General features: G+C 38.1%; 1 protein-coding gene across 1 annotated transcript in view; it reads left to right on the forward strand.

The window, feature by feature from the left end:
* Positions 1-20,951, forward strand: part of GABRR3 (gamma-aminobutyric acid (GABA) A receptor, rho 3) — a 55,862-nt gene that overhangs the window by 26,650 nt on the left and 8,261 nt on the right. Inside the window, exons 5-7 of the mRNA XM_008583793.1 lie at positions 4,461-4,543; positions 5,601-5,741; positions 14,071-14,223. Of these exons, the coding sequence (XP_008582015.1) occupies positions 4,461-4,543; positions 5,601-5,741; positions 14,071-14,223 (377 nt within the window). The remainder of the gene's footprint in view (positions 1-4,460; positions 4,544-5,600; positions 5,742-14,070; positions 14,224-20,951) is intronic.

Below are 20,951 nucleotides of genomic sequence, written 5' to 3' on the forward strand. Positions count from 1 at the left end.
TGGTTGAGATTTAAATGCAGTCAGAAATATCCTTATAACAGAAAGGCAGAGGAAAATTGGACATACACAGAAGAGGAGAAGGCAATGTGACCATAAGCCAAGACGAATGGATTTTCCCCTAGAGCCTCTGAGGGAGCAGAGCCTTGATTTCAGCCCAGTGATACTGATTTCAGACTTTTAGCCTCCAGAACCGTGAGAGAATAAATTTCTGTTGTTTTAAACCACTAAATTTGTGGTAATTTGTTATAGCAGCAATAGGAAACGAATACAGATTCTTTTTGTTCATTAAAAATACCTCTCTCAAAACATAGTACTATGTGTTGAATTTGAAATGCAGCAGCTAGATCTCTAATATGCAGGACTGGTCATGTAGATTTGGATAATCACTTTGGGAAAATATGTGACATTCACTTTACTTACTATAGCCAAACATGTACACACATGTAATCTGTATAATTTGCATGAAAGCAAGTAAAGAAGGGTTCATTCCCCTGTTCCCCCAGAAGTGAACTTGTTTGGTAGTGTTTCCACCTTACTTTGTCAATTTGAAAACATGTTTTTAGATAATGTGATAAATACTTTTATTTAAAACTCATTTTGAACATGCTGTTTTTGAGAAAATTTAAAAAGTGGGAAATCATGTTTTTACCTGAAAAGTATGGAGTGTAAAGAGGATGTCTGCATTTGAAAGCAAGCTTGGAGAGCAGTAATAAGGACCTATGCTATGATGCCTGGCTCCTAAAACCCCCTCATCCCTTAGTAAAGGTTTTTCCATTATCGCCTGCCCAGTCATCCCGTCTCTGAACATATTAAGTACCAAACTAATCTCTCTCTGTCTCTCATGGAGAATCACATATTCTGCAGCTACTGAGATGCTAACTGTGAAGCAGTTTTAATGTTCTTTTCAGGCCAGAAAAAGAAAATCTTGTTAGTTGCATTCACTGATATACTTGTGATTCAAAGGCGGCTGTGACTCAAAGGCAGTGAGAGGCTGATCATTTCCCATAAAGTAGCATGTCCCTAATGCCATTTCTCCTCCTTCTTATTTTACTTCCTCAACTTATTGAATAAAAATAAATGTGAATGTAACACTAAAATAAATAAATACTTTGCTCACTTCAGTACATGGGAGCTGTTGCCAGCCATCTCATAAAAGCTGTCAGTGTTTTTAAAAATGCAATAAAAGGAAAGTGCTGTTTTCAATAGGACCTTTTTTGTACATTTTTTTTAACTTCTCAATATATATTGTATTCGATTTTCATGACCCTTTACCCATTCCTCTTCCCCCCTCCCTCTCTCCCCTTCCCCCCCACATCATATCTGTTCACTTGTCTTAAAAAGTTCAAGGAATTGTTGTGATTGTTGTGTCTTCAGGTGTAACACAGGACTCATAACTAGAGAGACGAGCCTCATTAGGAATCAGAAGCAGAACAGCAATACCTGGCCTGTATTAGTCCATTTGTCTTGGTTATAACAAAATGGAATTGGGTAATTTGTACGAAAACAAAATTTGTTGCTTACAGTTTCTGAGGCTGGAGAGTCCAAAGTCCAGGGAACACATCTGATGAAAGTCTTGGTAGTGACAGTACTGCAGGTGTCTCACAAGGCAGAAAATGGTGACACAGAAAGAGACTAACCTCTCCTGTGCTCTTCTTTTAATGCCCTCAGAACCACCAACTTTATAAATCCACTCACTAAGCATGATCCTACAATCTAATCACCTCTTCAAGGCCCCAACTTTCAATTACCATAATAGCATTTCCAACCCTTAACAGTAACAGTGGGAATTAAGCTTCTAATATATGGAATTTGGGAGACACAATTCAATCAATCCACAGCATAGCCAAATAATTCACTGTTTTAAATTATTTTTAAAGGGATATCCAGCAAAGTATTAACTCAGTGGATTTTCTTTAGCCTGCACATTCAAAAGAAAGATTTGGGCCTTGTTGAGCTTCTGGGAGGTAACCTCCAATCCCTTCGAACATCCTGCCTGAGAAGAGTGTCTATATTTACATGGGGGCCTTGGGCCATGGCAGATAGTCTATATTAACAGTGTGGTTTAAGGTGGGGGACTTGAGCCATGTGGTATCAGCTTGACCTCTGGACGGGCTGGAGACTAAGGTCAGCCACATGGGTCATCCATGACTATGTGATCAACTGCCAATTAAAACTTTGGACACCAGGCTTGGTTGAGCCTCCCTGGTTGGCAACACTCCATGAGTGTTGTCATGCATCATTGATGAGAGAATGAAGCATTACTCCACTAGAAGAGGACAACTGGAAATTGCTCCTGGTGTCTCCTGACCCCTGCCCTATGCTCCTTTTCCATTGTTGATTTTGATCTGTATCTTTTCATTGCAACAGAAGTAACTGTTAGTCTAACAGGTTTGCCAAGTTCTATGAGTCCTTCTAGCAAATCATTGACCCTGAGTATGGTCTTGAAGATTCCTGAATGCAGGAAGACTCAAAATTGTTGTCAGCACAGCTCTTCCAGCTGACAGCAGAGCCAGTCCAAGCCCAGAGCCAGATCACCTGGTTCCAGGCTTGGTTCTGACACCATCTAGTCACCCAGCCTCCTTGGATGTTAATTTCTTCTTGTGTACTATGAAAGGGGTGGACTGAAAGACCTCAGAAGTCCCTTCCAGCTTTAAAGTATAGATGCTCCTCAACTTACGATGGGGTACAGGGTTGCATCCCAATAAACCTATCATAATTCGAGATTATTGTAAGCCAAAAAGTCACTTAATACACCTAACCTACCAAACACCATAGCTTAGCCTAGCCTACCTTAAACACGATCAGAACACTTACATTAGCCTACAGTTGGGTAAAATCATCCAACACAAAACCTATTTTATAATAAAGCATTGGGCCGAGCCCATGGTGCACTCGGGAGAGCGCGGCGCTGGGAGCACAGCAGCGCTCCCACCGCAGGTTCGGATCCTATATAGGGATGGCCAGTGCGCTCACAGCGCTCACTGGCTGAGCGTGGTGCAGCCGATCTCAAAAAGGACAAATAATAATAATAATAATAATAATAATAATAATAATAATAATAATAATAATAATAATAATAATAATAATAATAATAATAATAATAATAATAATAATAATAATAATAATAATAATAATAATAATAATAATAATAATAATAATAATAATAATAATAATAATAATAATAATAATAATAATAATAATAATAATAATAATAATAATAATAATAATAATAATAATAATAATAATAATAATAATAATAATAATAATAATAATAATAATAATAATAATAATAATAATAATAATAATAATAATAATAATAATAATAATAATAATAATAATAATAATAATAATAATAATAATAATAATAATAATAATAATAATAATAATAATAATAATAATAATAATAATAATAAAGCACTGAATATCTCATGTGATTTATCAAATAGTGTACTGAAAGTGAAAATCAGAATGGTTGTATGGTACTTGAAGTACCGTTTCTACCAAATATGTATCGCCTTTGCACCATCATAAAGTAAAAAATTCCCAAGTTGGACGATCTTGAGTCAGGGACTGTCTGTACTAGGAATATGCCAAAATGAATATGTGTTGTGACTCAATGTCATCCAGACACTTCCCAGACTTGGTGGTTTGCTGCATGACTGTTGACAGTAGAATTCAGCCCACCGAAGATAAAATGGTTCTAGTCCTCTGATTAGCTCAGGGGCACAATGGGTAGGAGCATCTGTTGCCTTTGCTTTTTTACAGGCTTGCTCAGGGGCCTTTTATGAACCTTTGATCTGCTATTGCGGTACCAAAGTTTCTACTTTGAGGAAAGATCATAGTACAGCAGCTTCTGCCTGAAGCCAGGAAAAGCTAGGAGGATATAAAATTTGAAAAAACAATCTTCATCAATATGCCAGATTTTTGACTTAATAGCACCTGAATTATGCATTGTGCACACAGATCTATAACCAAAAATGCTCCAGGCTCTTCCCTCACTTCTGGAAAGAGAATTTCCTCAGGTAAATGTGCTTTGTGATGGAAACCATTACCTGTAGGTTTTTATTTCCACTATCCCAGCCCTTTATTACTAGAGTCTGAGTTTGGATCTTCCAAAAAACAGAAAATATTTAGTTCTATTTTAAAGTCTTCTCCCTTTGAAGTGTGTTTTTCTGAAGACATCAGAGCCAGAAAAATACAGAGGGGTCTGACCAGGAAATGGTGAGATCAGAAGCAATTATGAGAGCTGGAATTCACTCATTAACTCTGTCTAAGCAAATCATCCACCCTCTTCGGTTTGCTTTCTTGTGGATTATTTGTACAGAAGATAGTAATGCCTGTTTTGCATTATTCTTGAAAGGCATGCAAAACAGGCAAACAATAAGAACTTCAGTGTTGCATGTGTATTTGGCCATATGGTTAAATGATCTGTGGTTTTCTTTTTCTCATTCTTTTTATAGGATAACAGTTTCAGCCATGTGCTTTATGGATTTCAGCAAGTTTCCTCTTGACACTCAAAGTTGTTCTCTTGAACTGGAAAGCTGTAAGTCTTACTTGCCAATGGAGTGAGTACACATCATCCGAACACATCATCACATACTGCATATAAATAAGCATGCTCTTAACAAGCATTTTTAAATCTTGATATGTCCATCCAAAGTAGTTGTTGGGTTTTTTTGATATTTTTGCTTTTTGGTTTTTTGGGTTTTTTTACTAAGGATGATGGTAGTTTGTCTCTGAAATAAGAAGATTCAGAAGAAAAAGTGCTTTAATAATTACATATTCTTCAGTTTCCACAATGGCTATAAAGGAACAGTTCCCTAAAAAGGTGCATTCTTTCTAATGTTATTATGTAGACTGACACAGACTTTTCACACTTGGAAAGTTCTGGAATTCGTGTTCCTGAATGAGTCACAATCCTCCTTTAAGTATACTTGGATTTCCCAGAAAAACCCAGCTCTAGATACAGACCCCCTAATCAAAGCCCTGTCAAAGTCTCCCTGTCAATCACTTTGACCCATCTGCTATTTTTGATATGACAGCTTAAAAGGTGACTGCAATTTTCCATAATGAGTCTAAAATGCTGGGAATCTCAATGGATGTCTACTGCACAGATGCTCCTCCCCAAATCCATTAGAAACTTTCTATACCACTATTTGATTTCAGCAGAAAATTCTGAAGTTGGGCGCATTTTGAAATTCTGTCCAAGAGAACTACAGAACTAAGGAGAGCTAACGGTGGCATCAGGCCTGTGACTGCGGAGCAGTATTATGGCATCACTCTGAGGCCTGGCTTCATATTTCAAGAGAATGCACTCAGATATGGGAACAGTTCTTTGGAAAGTTCTGATTCATCATGTGAGCACAAGAAAAGACTCCACACTATATCAGTCATCGGGATCTAATTTGGGGGGATTTTTTTTCTTTTCTTTTTGAAGTCGTGGGTGTGATCAGTCTATCGGCAAACATTTTTCAGCACCGAATATGGCCATGTCCTTGGACTCAGCACTGGGACACAGAGCTCTACAAAAAATGATTATAGACCTCATGCAGCTTATGAAAACTAATTCCAATTACAAGAATATTATTTTCTTGTTTTAGATGCCTACAATGAGGAGGATCTAATTCTATATTGGAAACACGGAAACAAGTCCTTAAATACTGAAGAACATATTTCCCTCTCTCAGTTCTTTGTTGAGGACTTCAGTGCATCCAGTGGATTAGCTTTCTATAGCAGCACAGGTACAGCATTTTATTTACATGGCTCATTCATCAGCATTTATTAAACATCTACTGTTTGCAAAGCACCACAACATGTGAAGAGACCTGAATCCAAACAAGTGTCCCATTTGTCCAATAACATCATCCCTCTCCTACAGGAAGCCACCTCCACCATTCTAATATATCATTTCTCTCCTTGATGTCTGGCTTTCCCTCTTGGCCCCTCCAGTCTGCTGTTAATACAGCAGACAGAGTGATCTTTTGAAACATAAAAATCAAACTCTTCCCTGCTCAAAACCCTCTAGTGTTTTTCCATTACACTTATAACAAAATTCATGCTTCTCAATGTGATCTGTCTCCTGCCTAATGCTCTGACCTCACCCACTACCACCACATACTACTCTCTCCCTACTGGCCTTCTCGCTGCTCAAAACCCTCTAGTGTTTTTCCATTACACTTATAACAAAATTCATGCTTCTCAATGTAATCTGTCTCCTGCCTAATGCTCTGACCTCACCCACTACCACCACACACTACTCTCTCCCTACTGGCCTTCTCGCTTGAACATCTCATTTCAGCTGTGGTCCTCTGCTTTGGCCTTCTCCTCCCTGTGCCTGGAATGCTTTTCCTTCATCTTCTCATGGCCAGCTCCCTCGGTTCATTCAGAGCTTTGATCAAAAAAGGGCTTTCCTAACCATGCTGTCTAAAATAGGCCTTCGCCCTCAGCATTCCTTATCCTATTTGTCTATATAGCACTTACTGTTGCTTTGTGTTGCTTCGCCCCCCACGGATTTGTCACCCCACTTCCCCTGGGTGACGGAGATGCAAAGGGTTACTCAAAGCCCATCTCTTCTGAGCAGTGAGAGGCCCCAAAGTGGTGAACTTCCCTGGGAACGCTCCCTCCAGCGAGAGGCAACCCTTCCTTGGGAAATTAACCCTGAACTCGGGTTCTCTTCCTGCATTTATTTTCCAGACCAGGAAGTTACAGGAAGAAAACATAGGTGGGGTTATAGTTTAACCATATAGGCTGGTAACTTTCAGTGAAACAAGCCAGATGACATTCCAGTAAGGTAATTAAGTGGTCTTATCAACACAAGCTTGATCTTAGCAAACATTCCTTCTTATAGCAATTTCTCAGTATCTCTACATAACAATCAGTAACTAGTCTGTCCTTGAGCCAGCAGCCTTGCTGTGCCACAAATTTTTCTCTTACACCAGAGACTTATAGCCTGAGAAAAATTTCCAGTCCTCCACAAGGTCAATATTTGAAACTGCAAGACTCTGGAAACCAGGCCCTTTGAAGTACATATGCTTTTTAGTATATTCCACAACTTACCCATTACATGAAACATGTATTTATTTGACCGCTTTATTACCTCCCTAGAAAGAAGACAGAGAATCTGTCTGCCTTGCTCACAATTTCTTTCCTGGCTCCTGGAATATGCCTGGTATGAGAGGTGCTCAGTAAAAATCAGCTGAATGAATCAATCAATAAAATGCATCACTGACACAAATAGAAAATCCATTCAAAATTGGGCCTATAGTGTATACTGTTTACTATAACATATATTTTTGATTTGGCAACATTTATCCAAGGCGCTTCTTAAAGTTATGCATGATCCCTACTCACTGAAGTTAGAAGCAGCCTCCTTCTGTTCTCCTCCACCACTCTCCATTCCCCACCATCATTCCCCTGCTAGTTATTAGTATTTTGGGTGAAGTTAAGCAGAAATATTATTTCAGATTCAATGAAGCCATGTTCAGACCAGGTAGTATACTGACAACTGCCCCTGCGTTTCACAGCTGTCCTGGGTAGAAACCTTCTACCTACACTGCTTCTGTGCTTTTTCTCTTCAATGGTTCTGCACTCTGTTTGTAGACTTTGGAGAGTAGTTATCAAGTGGCTTTCCAAAAGCCTGCATCTTTAAGAGAAAAACCAAAATGTACACCACAGAGAAGCTAAATGACTTTCCAGTTTAGCTATTTAGATCTGAAATAAATGCTCTATTTTACCCCATTAGTTGTCTACATTGCTTGGAACTCAGTGAATAATGCTATTAATTTTAATCATGGTTTTTATTGCCTTTTCTGATTATAAAAGTAGCACACATTTATTTGTTTTGATTACTCATATATCCCTGGGTCATAGTTAATGCTCAAAAGCTAATTGTTGAATGAATGAATAAATGGTAGTTAACTTGAAAAGACCACAGAAAAGTTTAAAGAAAAAAGCCTTTGTAAGCCTACCTCGTAAAGATAAACTCTATTATTATGATGATATATTTTTCTGCTCCTCCTTTTCCTTCTTTTCTCTTTGTCTTTTTCTATTTAAATAAATATAGGTATATTTTTATCACAATTTTTAGTATACTTAGTCCTAAATTAAATTTAATATTTAAATAAAGGAATTATGCAATGAACAATGAGATGTATGAAGTATAATTTATAGGGTTTTTTTCTTAATTTTACTATTGCTACGATGAAATATGAGAGTACTTCAAAAACTGAGGAAAAATAGAATTAAAATATAATATGAATCTTTCCATGAAATTTTTGAAGTGCTCTCATAATTTTGGCACATGATAAATAATGAGTAGAACTTTGCAATGCTTAATGCTAGTATAACATGCTACATGTAAAGCATAGAAATCTAAGAGTATAGTTTCCTGCACAGAATATGTATAAAGGGATCTTCAAAAAGTTCATGGAAAACACATATTATGAAAAAAACTTGGCATGGATTTCAAAGTTTTTTGCAGCAAAATAAACTCATACTAACTTGTTATAACATGTCTGAACAGAACCTAGTTTGAGATGACGAGAAGAATAAGACCTCAGCTTGAAAAGAGCCCCTACCAGAGCAATAGAAGTTCTGTTCTGTTCTAACTGAAGCAAGAACAAACATCAAATTTATGGTGAAGCTTGGGTGGAAGAATGTGAAATCACTGATGCTTGACAAAAAGACTGTGGGGACGATGCCCCATAGAACTTGACAGTTTACAAATGGATAAGTCGTTTTAAGAAGGGACGAGACCATGCAGAAGATGAAGGCTGTAGCAGCAAACTAACCACATCAATTTGAAAGGAAAAAATTAATTTTTTTGTGCCTAATTGAACAGGACCAGCAATTAATAGCAGAAAAAATAGCCAACACCACAAATATCTCAGTTGGTTCAGTTTACACAATTCTGACTGAAAAATTAAAGCTGAACAAACTTTCTGCTCAATAGGTGCCAAAACTAACTGTGCCCAGATTAGCTTTCAACTGAAATTTTCAACAAGTGGGATCCAGATCCTGGCACAATTCTGACTGAAAAATTAAAGCTGAACAAACTTTCTGCTCAATAGGTGCCAAAACTAATTGTGCCCAGATTAGCTTTCAACTGAAATTTTCAACAAGTGGGATCCAGATCCTGAAGCATTTCTTCAAAGAATCGTAACAGGAGATAAAACATAGCTTTACCAGTGTGATCCTGAAGACAAAGCACAATCAATGCCATGGCTACCAAGAGGTGGAAAGGTCTAGTCAAAGCAAAAGTGGACCAGTCAAAAGCAAACGTCACAGCAACATTGTTTTGGGGATGCTTAAGGCATTTTGCTTGTTGACTTTCTGGGAGGCCAAAAAATGGTAACATGTGCTTATTATGAGAGTGTTTGGAGAAAGTTAGCCAAAGCTGTAGCAGAAAAACACCCAGGAAAGCTCTACAGAGAGTCTTTCTCCACCACAACAATGCTCCTGCTCATTCCTCTCATCAAACGAGGGCAATTTTGCAAGAGTTTTGATGGGAAATCATTAGGCATCCACCTTACAGTCCTGATTTGTCTCCTTCCAACTTCTTTCTGTTTCATAATCTTAAAAAAAAATCTTTAAAGAGCACCCATTTTTCTTCAGTTCCTAATATAAAAAAGACTGCATTGACATGGTTAAATTCTCAGGATCTTCAGTCCTTTAGGGATGGACTAAATGTCTGGTATCATCGCTTACAAAAGTGTCTTGAACTTGTTGAAGCTTATGTTGAAAAATAAAGTTTATATTTTTTAATTCCATTTTTCCACAAACTTTTTGAAGTTCCCTCCTACAACACATATAACAATAATAGCAATGACATTTCTTTCAGACTTTGAAGGGCAAGTATCCATTAATATACATCAAGCTATCCTCTTAAAAAGAAGACGTTAAATTTCACTTCCAAATTCTAACTTCACCCCTAACTCATTTCATTGGCTCTGCTGTCTCTTTATTTGTGCTTATCAGCTTTTTTGAGTCCTACCACGCAGGTCCAACACTACTTGATTTTTTTATCTTCTGGTCATGTGTCAGAGTCTGTTTGAAGCCAGGGTACCCGAATTAAAAAACTTACTGCTCTCAAAGACACTTTTAAGTGTTTTAAAATGAACTATAAATCCTTAAGATTCAAGTGTAGTTACATTTTTAAGAAATAGCATTTTGGTTCATAAGAAAAATGGAAAAACACAGAATTATGTTAGAATGTGCATACTTTGCATAGCATGAAATGGAGAGTTATCTATAAAAAATTAAAATGAATAAAAAGTTACAGGAGAATACATATAATATAATCCCATATTTGTTATTGAAGAAAGGCATGTGTGTGTGTGTGTGTGTGTGTGTATACACAAGGATATCTCCAAAAGTTAAAGGAAAAATATACTCAAAGATAATAGAAATCTTTCCATGAACTTTTTGAAGTTCTTTTATATGTGTATATATATGTGATTATGTGTGTGTGTGTTTTAAATTTCTGAAAAGATTCACAATCAATATCTCTGAGAAGTGGTTGTATATTAGGGAGATTTTTTTATTTGAAAACTTGTATTTTTGAATTTTTTACAATATATACACTTTCTAATAGGGTCTAAGAATAGGAAAAATGCAACAGTAAAGCATTTTGGAAGTTGTATTCAAATATCAAATTAATAATCATGTCTGGACTCATTTAACCATGTTTTAGATTTCAGAAAGATTATGTTAGAAACTTATTTTAGTTCACAATTATGATAGTTCTGCCTCACATTACCCATGAATTATTAAACATGGTCTCCTGAGAGTCAAACTCAAGGGTCTTTCTCAGATTAGTGCCCTGTCTAACTATATTAGCTTCATCAAAACTAATTTTTGACTTTTTTTTTTTTTTTTGGTAGTATTTATGGTTTTACAAACCACCACTTCCAAATCAGCTGTAGAGAAAAACTACACATCTGGCTCTGGTTGTAAGATCCAGAAATATAGTTATAGAACCTTAGTTTCCATTTTATAGCAGAACCACAGGGTCCTCCCTGTTTTTTTTGTTGGCATTGCCTTCACCAGTACTATGGCCATCATTCAAAAACCACTACTACCTGGCAATATTAGCAAGCAGGTGAGTGCTTCTGCCCCCTCATCTGTTTCAATGCTCCTCAAAATCATGCACTATAGATTACCAAAGGAAAAAGAAATGACTCCTGCCTCTAAGGGATGCATTGAATAATTATTCTTTATCACAACATAATGTAGTGGCTGTAAATGTAAGTACTGGAGAGATACTGCCTGAGTTCAAACCCTGGCTCTATCACTTATTAGCAATGTGACCTCAGAAAAGTTGCTTAATTTCTCTAACCTTCAATTTTCTCATCTTTCAAGGGGTTTCATAATACTCTCTACCTCATAGAGTTGTGAGGCTATGTGAGTTAATACATTTAAGTAACTTAGAATACTGTTTGCCATATGGTAGGTGCTCAATCAATATTAGTTAGTAGCTCTCATCACCAGTTTCACCAGCATCATTGTCTTGTTCCTTCTAATACAGACTGAGGCCTTCCTGTCAAAAGGCCATTGGAGGTGACAGTCTCTAGGTGTAAAAACCTTCTTGAATCTTGTCTTGGGACTAACTCCTCAATTACAATCCCTTTTCTTGCTCTCATCACCAGTTTCACCAGCATCATTGTCTTGTTCCTTCTAATACAGACTGAGGCCTTACTGTCAAAAGGCCATTGGAGGTGACAGTCTCTAGGTGTAAAAACCTTCTTGAATCTTGTCTTGGGACTAACTCCTCGATTACAATCCCTTTTCTCCATTTTCCTGGCTGCCAGCTCTTCAGTTCTTCTCTCTCTTTCATTAATTCCTCTTCTTTCTACCATATGGTGACTTGATGAAGGCAGATGGATCCCCTGCATGCACACGCACACACAAACACACACACACACACACACACACACACACACCCTGCATGCACACGCACACACAAACACACACACACACACACACACACACACACACAGAGAGAGAGAGAGAGAGAATTTGATTCAGATGCCAAAACTGATGATGTTATACATGTATCAAAAGGTTATGAAGAGATGTATCACTCACAGAACAAGGCTTTCAAGAGAGAGCAGGGCAGGCTCCCAAGCAGGTCTCAAATGGCTTGGGAGAACAGGACGGGGCAATAAGCATGGGGTTTCATAGTGGTGACGGGGTGGAGCTAAGGTGAGGTTTCCCTTTGGGGAAACTTTCATGGTTTGAACTTCACACAGGTGCCAACAAAGGGCTCACCCAGGCTTTTTTATTAGTTTGCCCAGATGTGGGGCAGAAGGGGAAGAGGAAGTGGAATTAGACTCTTTATTAGACTAAAAAATACCAAAATGAGGGCTTTGCTTCTTTCTGAGGCAGTCCACCTCTCCTGGTAGGTAAAGGGACTCCTCCTGGCCTACAGTTTGAACCACAATACCACCCCTAGACTTTCTTTTCCAGAAGAATCACAAGACAAAGCAGCATTTCTCTTTCCTGGTTACCTCTCTCCATCCCCCCAAAAGACAATCATTCTTCAGAAAATTATGAGTAAAGAAAGGATGCAGTTACCTAAATTTATTTCAAGACTTAATAATGAACAGAAAACTATATACATTAATAGTGTCTTTCTTGGTGAATTACTTTCATAGGCTTTTCTTATTTCTGTTTACCTCACGATAACATAGTGCATTTAACTGTAGAATGCACTGTGCAATGTATATTTTATTACCTCTGGTAATGAAATTGTTTGGTATTCCTGAAGCATGGGTCAACCGATGGTCAAAGAGAACCAGGTAAGGAAAAGAAGGATAATGAGCACTTTATTGAGAATAGGATGCTAGGAATAAAGTCTGCCAATCCAGTGTGGGTTGGCTAGGTGCATTTCTTAGGTCAAATGCCTTAATATTTATCTCATCTGTTTAATAAGATTTCCATCTTGGATTTCCTAAGAAATTATTACTGAGTCTAGTAGAAGGGTTCTCTACCTCTGCAATACTTGTGTTTTTGTTTCATAATTTTTAACTTATAGTCCCTGTGTTTTGAATAATTTTGTCTCAAAATGAACTGTATTGATCATAGAAAAATCAATCTTACCACTTATTCATGAAAGGTATATTTTATCTTCATTCATTATTCATTGCCTTATGTTAATAAAGATTTATTAAGATTGGCATCACAGTTATTGTGAAATAAGTCAAGGTAATATGAATTAGAAATGTGTGAGAAAGAAAAATGAAAAACAAGCGTAAGGTATTATATATAACCTGGTATGTGGTCATTACTGAATAGCACTCAAAGAAGTCCTATAGATGGTCTGAAAATCTGGCTTTAAACTTCCTTGCAATCAAAGTGAATAGGGAAATGAACAAAATATGTATGTGGATGTGATTACAATTAGTGCTTTTAGCACAAATAATCAAGATTACCAACTGAGTTTACATAATTCCAATAAGAAGCAAAGAAACATCATCTCTTGGTTGCTTTTTTGTAGATTTATCATAGACAAATTATCATGTCCATGAGACTTTAAAACAATAAAAATAGTTTACGAATGCCCTTTTCCCTCCTCTGTGAATCCCTAGCTGTCTAGATCCCAGATTGGAATCCAATGACCTAGTACTTATTCTGCATCTTTTCCTTCAGATAAAATGTTTCTCTTCATTCATTATAGCTAATAAATGGTGCATTGGCTATTTCATGCAGTAATCAATCTTGTATTGAAGACTTTCCATCTTGCAGAAATACTGTAAACACAATATATTGTGGACACAGGTCTTTAAAGGCCATCCCACAAAATTTAATTATCATTCGTCCCTGGAGTGCAGGTGTGGAAATTAAGGGGAATCTTTGAGTCAAGTAATTAAGCCGACTGCAATTCAGTTAGTCAAACAAACATTGATGGAGGACCAGACCCAGTGCCTGAGCCAGTGTTGGACAAACAGAGATGAGTATGTCAAGCTCCACGTCCCTTATGAGCTCGGAGTCTAGAGAAACAGGTCATTTCCTTAAGTACGATGTTTCTGAGAGGAAGCCTATTCTAATGAAAACTTTGGCTTTTTCTTACAGGCTGGTACAATAGGCTTTTCATCAACTTTGTACTAAGGAGGCATATTTTCTTCTTTGTGCTACAAACCTATTTTCCGGCCATGTTGATGGTGATGCTTTCATGGGTTTCATTTTGGATCGACCGAAGAGCAGTTCCTGCAAGAGTTTCCTTGGGTAAATTTTTCTGCACCTTAGTAAAATGTTAATATAGGAGAAAGAATGAGGGAGGTAAATAAAAATGGGTAATACATGGAGAGGAAAAGAGAGGGGTGCTTTAGAAGGGATAGTTAGAGATGCATATTTTGGTTAAAGTATTTATCTCAACAGCACGAAGAGAAATTGTAATTGGGCTCTTTCTTAGGAACCCAGACTTTGGGGATGAAGGCTGTGCTGACTGACCTGCAGCTGAATGATAGTAAGGAAAGGTGGTGAAGCTATGGAGCATAAACAGTCTAACTTTAAAAATCTGTCTCGTTTCCCTTTCAAGGAAACCTCCCATCCCTTATTCCAAGTCCCCTTAAGCTTTGCATGACAAATCCTTACATCATAGAAGGAAGAATCTTCAAACTAATTTATACTATACGGTTGGTGCCTTAATAACTTACTAGGGAGGTGGGGGGAAATGCTTGAATTTGGAAACAGGAGTGCTGACTAGAAATTAGGGCTTAACCCAAAGGCCGAAATCAGAGTCAACCACAGTGGAATTTTAGGTACTGCGGCACTTTAGTTGGCAAGAGATTTCAGGTGAAGAGACATTGCCAGCTCATTAAGTCACTACACAGGGGAGATTGTCTACTCTATCTTGCCACTGTCACACACTGATTTATGTGAGCCATTTCACACCCACTTAGCAGTTATTGAATCCTTACAAAGTGGAAGATGCCAAGCTAAGCACTGCGATGACATGTCACTTAATGAGAACCCAAGAGTCAGTTCCACTTGCCTTCTCGGCTGGTTTGGGGCAGAGCTTCCTCATTTCATTTGATTCTGTTCGTTCACCCATAATGCTCTATCTAGAGAAAAGATAGTTATAAGTGGTTCACAATCATTATAATTATCACACAATTCATTCCAGAAAGGGTGGTTTCTATGTCAATGTTCATAAATTATATGCATGCTTTGAAAGATCATTTGAAAGACATAAATTATTAATATTAATAATTTGTTCACCTCTTTCCCCCTTAAAACCTTTAATCTACAAGCATTTGAGGCTTGAATATCTTCAAGGAAAAAATACCATCTGAATGAGTAATTAAATTATTCTGACTGTTACTTCACATCAGAGCATCTGTGCCCTGACCTCAGTACTGCAGTGGGGCAGCATAGACCCAAGCAGGAGACTGGGGGCACACTGCCCGGCCCCGAGACAGGAGGAGAAAGGCACTCAGTCTCTAAAGGTTTGTGAACATGACTTTCAATCAGATTCCTAAAGCTGACTGCTCTGCTCTTATACCGTGAAAATGACAGCAGTAAGAGCTAGCTCCGTGGCAGGTTGGAGTGAATGGAGAACACTGAAACACATTTCATTTGACCCTGAAATTCCATGCTTCTTGTATCTGCATCTGATCCCTTAGGGTTAGGGAATTGCTATGCAGATTTATGTAAAATATTATGCAAACCATAAGTGCCTATCTTTCTCTTTTTTTTTTTTTAAATAAAGAGAACTGCAGTATTCCTATAAAATTGCTATCCTTTCAGGCTTTTGCTTCCTAACACATTTAAATTTTTTCAAAAATACTTTGTCCTCGCTTTACTCTCTCTTCCCAAATGCTGTGCTACCCAATTCTCCAGAAGCCCCTACGACTGACTGCCTGTTCTCTTATTCCCACTTGCCTTTGCTCAGCTGTTCCCTCCTTCACCTTCTCCACAGCAATTGACATTATTAAGCATACTCTCCAGATTCAGAACAGTGTTCTGGTCAAGAGTCCAGCTTCGTCTTCCTCTTCTGCAAAATGAGATTATTAATACTATCTTCTAAAGGTCACCGTGAGACTTAAATGGGAGAATTCATGTCAACTGCAGAGCTGGATGCCTGGCCCTCCATGTTTGGTAAAACCAACCATACAAACAGTATTATTAGTTTTCGTTATTCTGCACTTGTCTAGTTCTTCTCCTCCTATAGGCTTTCTTTCCTTCTCTTTCCTGCTTTTTATTTTTTCTTCTATTCCTTAAATATGGGTAACTCTTTCCCAAGGATTTGCTCAGTTTTGAGCCTCTTGTTTCCAACTACCATTTCTATGAAAGTAAATCCCAAATCTCTGTCCTTGTCTCAAATCTTTTTCTCAAGTCCCAGATGAGTGTTTCCAGTTGCCTGCTGGACTTACCTTCAGGTGCTACGAGCATTTAGCATGTTCAGGACTGAGCAAACTACTATCTCCTCCCGTTTTCCATCCCACTCGTTCTCTTTACTTTCCTCATCCTATTAAGGACCCTCCAATTCACTGAGTCTTTTATATCTGAAACCTTAACTTCCTTCTTAGTCTTCGGCAGTGGCTCTCAACCTCTCGCCGTAGGACCCGTTTACACTCTTACAAATTATTGTGGACTCCAGAGCACTTTCGTTTTTGTGAATTATATCTATCATTATTAGCCATATTAGATATTAAAACAAAATTTTAAAAAACATTTATTAATTCATCTAAAAACAAACTCCTTACAAGTTAACATGATAACATATTGTGTGAAACATAATTGTTTTTCCAAAAAATGTTTAGTGAGAAGAGTGGCATTGTTTTACATTTTTGCATGCCTTTAATGCCTGGCTTTATAGAGGGCAACTGGATTCTTATCTCTGCTTCTTCATTCTCTCTATTGCAATAGGTTTTGGATGAAATATAGGGAGAAATCTGGCCGCATCAGATATGTAGTTGGAAAAAGGAGTAGTATTTTAATAGTCTTTCCAGATAATTGTGAATAGTCTTCCTTCACATGATAGTGAAACTCAGCAAGTGATAGTTCCTTATAGGTTAGTGCAGTGTGTTGTCTGAAACCATGTCAACAAATTTTTTTCTGTTCTGTTGAATTAAAATTCATTGGTCTATATTTCACTTTGAATAGATTTTTAGCCATGCATTGGTTATTTGCAAAATATTGATTCACTGAGTTATACAGATCTTCCAAATGTCTATGTAATTCATTATACTACATTTAAAAAATCACATTAATTAGGGCCGGCCCGGTGGCGCACTTGGTAGAGTGCGGCGCTTGGGAGTGCGGTGGCTCTCCTGCCGAGGGTTCAGATCCCATATAGAGACCGGTCCGCTCATTGGTTGAGCGCGGTGCGGGCGCGACACCGAGGGTTGCGATCCCGTTGCCGGTCGCGGTGCGGGCACGACACTCAGGGTTGCGATCCCGTTACGGGTCATGAAAAAAGACAAAAAGGAAAAAAAATCACATTAATTAGTATCACCACTAATCTCATCAAAAAAGTTTTTAAGTATTGAGAAGCTCTCAAGTCATAATGATGAATAGAATGTTGGTAACATTCTAGTTTTGACTTGAAAGCTCAAATTTTATCATTGACAGTCAACACCATTAGTTGTTTTACTTGAAGTGATAGGCTTACTTTGCTCAGTTTTGAGAAAATGTCTGCCAAATTCCCAAATTTGGACAACCGTAGTTTGTCTTCAGTTGTTCTTCTGAGTAAAAATCATGTTCCATTTAAAACAGCATTGAGTTCAGCTCACAACTCCAACTCCATCACCTGAGTGCTTTTCCTCAAGATAGGCTTCATACTTTCAGAAGTGCAGAAGTGCTTTCTATTTATTTTTCATTTAATCAACCAAAATGTTAAAAAGGCATGCATTCAAGGGTTATGATTTAATAAAATTAACAAATTTTACTGACTTTTCTTTTTACTGTGACTGCTGGAAGGTGAAAAATACAGTGACTACTAGGTCAACGTGGTGCTGCTGCCATTTCTCAGCAACCAGAAGTCTTTACCAATAGCTCCAAGCACACATGGTCTCTTGAACCACGTGGCACTTCGTATGTCTCCTAAGGCACCTTGCTTCCTCTATCTTGTGTTTAGCTGTGGGGCAGGGATAGCTTATCTTGTCTCCTCTATTGAATGTGAGCTTCTAAAGGACAAGGATCATTATTGCTATCTTTCTGTTCCCGCAGTGACTAGCACAGTGCCCTCCCACACACACATTTTGTCTTTTTTACTGACCGGTAACGGGATTGCAACCCTCAGTGTCGCGCCCGTACCGGGGACCGGCAACGGGATCACAACCCTCAGTGTTGCGCCCGCACCGTGCTCAGCCAGTGAGCAGGAACTGGTCTCCACATGGGATCCGAACCCTCGGCGGGAGCGCCGCCACACTCCCAAGTGGCGCACTCTCCAGTGCGCCACCGGGCCGGCCCCCACACACACATTTTATGCTCAATACATAGTTGTTAAGTTGCCAGTGTTTAGCCCACCATGTTTTTAATACCTATTTTTAGTTACTAACTGGAAACAATAAAGGGTGATTCATTTGCTAGTTAAAACCCTCCCACATTTCTCATGTTTCAGGTAAAAAACAATAGATGCTGATTAGTATAGAAGTGCCAATTGTGATTAGGCAATTCTCATAAAAGATTATAGCTAACATAGAATGTGTGATGGGTCAGAAATACTCTATCTCTCCATTCGATTTGGTGTGGAGAGAGCGTGAGACAGTTATAAAGGTGTTCAAGGATTATACTTTCTCCTCACCCTTCTCCCTCCCTCCTTTTTCCTTACCCCGATCATTCTTGCTTGTCCCCTATATGTGGGTATGCCATTCCCTGCATAAAGCATTAAGTAACGGGGGCATTTACTCACCCTTCTCCCTCCCTCCTTTTTCCTTACCCCGATCATTCTTGCTTGTCCCCTATATGTGGGGTATGCCATTCCCTGCATAAAGCATTAAGTAACGGGAGCATTTACTCGGAACCAGACGTGGCAGAGGAAGGCAATCAAAGCTTTCAGGCCTGTCATCGCTCATAGACAAAAATGTCTCCTAACAGGAGATATGCCATATGCCTGGAAAAGTGAATACTTAGGGAACTGGATAAGAGCAAATCATTTAACCATTACAGAGGTTACCAGAACTTCTAATAATAGTCACTGGACTCTGGCACCACCTTTGTAGGGAAATGGTTGTTAGATTCTGAACATACAGTGGTGTTGGAATATCCAGCTCATCTTTCTTTCCCTCATATCACTGAATGTTTTTTTTCTATGTAGGCCTATAGGGAAAATATGTTTACTCATTTGAATGTGAATGTAGATATCCCTTCCCTCCAAAAGAGCTACCCTCAGCACAGCTATTGAAGGGATGAACAAACTCAATAGTTCTGTAAGTGTCGCCTGTCTGCCCTACTGCGATGACACCAGCCAACAAACCTCTCAAACTTGTATAGACAAAAATGGCCAATGAAACACAAAAATGAATAATTCTCCCCAGATTAAAGGGTTCTTAGGACCCCATACACGTCCTTAAAAGTTAATATGGTGAAGCCGCAAAGGCTCAGGAGAGTTGAATCAAATGGCCAGACAAAATATTTTCTCCTCTTTCCTAACTGTGCACAGCAATATTAGGTGGGAGGATAATTCTCTAATCTCAACATACAATCTTTCTTTGACTGAACGGTCACTTCCTATAATTCAAAACTCCTTTATTGGGATGTTAACTTTAATGGGTTTGGAAGGAGTACTATTTGTCAAGATTAATGTATTTCTGAGGGGTGGCTCAAGACATAATAAGTGTGTTTAATGTAGCTGTAATACTCCTGACTTCAAGTTCCATTGCTGTAGGAATTTATATATTCGTTTTCTCATCATTTACTCCCCCTACACAAAAGTCCCTCCTCCCCGCTCTCTAATTCTTTTATACATTTTTTATATATATTGCTTATTGTAAATAAGGAAAATCTAGAATGCTGGTTTTAAAATAAATAAAGCTATAGTAAATTAGTTAGACTAAACACCCTTTTAAAGAAAATGACTGATATAGTTCATTGCTCTCTGGCAAATATAGAGAATGCAATTCCTTCTTCTTAGCTCATCAGTCATCGATTTCAAATATAAAATGAGGTCTTTCTGGCACGTACACTTGCGTGTTTGCTCTGAACTTTATTTTCTTCACTGAGCCCCATATTACTGTCTACTGAAAAAATATATATACCAAGTTCTATCTTCCATATCTTAGAAAACCAGTAAGAGAAGACACTTTTAAAATTTTAAACTAATAGGATAAGCTACCAAATAGAAATGTTAGTTCAGGATTCCTTCAGTTTCTACCAGTAAAATATTGAAATATGACTTCTGGCCAGTCAAAAGGCACAAAGTACCTTTTTTGTGCCTCTTGACATAACTCTATGTTCAATTTTATAGCATCTTGTCTCAGAGATCCTTCACTTATAGAGAAGGAAATTTCCTTTGCAGGTCCAGAAAAAACAGAAGGAAATTTCCTTTACAGGTCCAGAATGAGAAGCAGCAGTTTTGCATGTAAAAAGCACAGGCTCTGGACTCAGGGAAAGGTTTGAATCCTGCTCCTGACAAAATGTGGGCTACTTAGCAACTCTCAGCTCATATTTCTTTTCTACAACATGTGGCTAATGATATCTACCTAGGTGTGTGGTAGATAAATATTTGATAAAAGCAAGTGGGTTTTGTTTAATAATCTTGGCTTCAGCTGTAACTGTAATGTCAATAAAATTCCACATCTCCATGTTTATGTAGCAAGAATGCTTTAGAGCCAAGGGATGCAAACAGCGTTCACTGTTAATGCAGATTGTTGATATTACCATGGTTGAGGTGAACCTGGGACTCAGTGAGACTGAGGCCTGTATTTGATGTTAAGAGCTAGAACAGCACTTAGGTTTCTTCCTCTGGACTTCAAGTCAGTGAGAAGGTGAGGTTCCAGGCTCTCCCA

This window comes from Galeopterus variegatus, unplaced genomic scaffold, assembly GCF_000696425.1.
Source record: "Galeopterus variegatus unplaced genomic scaffold, G_variegatus-3.0.2 Scaffold3044, whole genome shotgun sequence".
Classification (NCBI taxonomy): domain Eukaryota; kingdom Metazoa; phylum Chordata; class Mammalia; order Dermoptera; family Cynocephalidae; genus Galeopterus; species Galeopterus variegatus.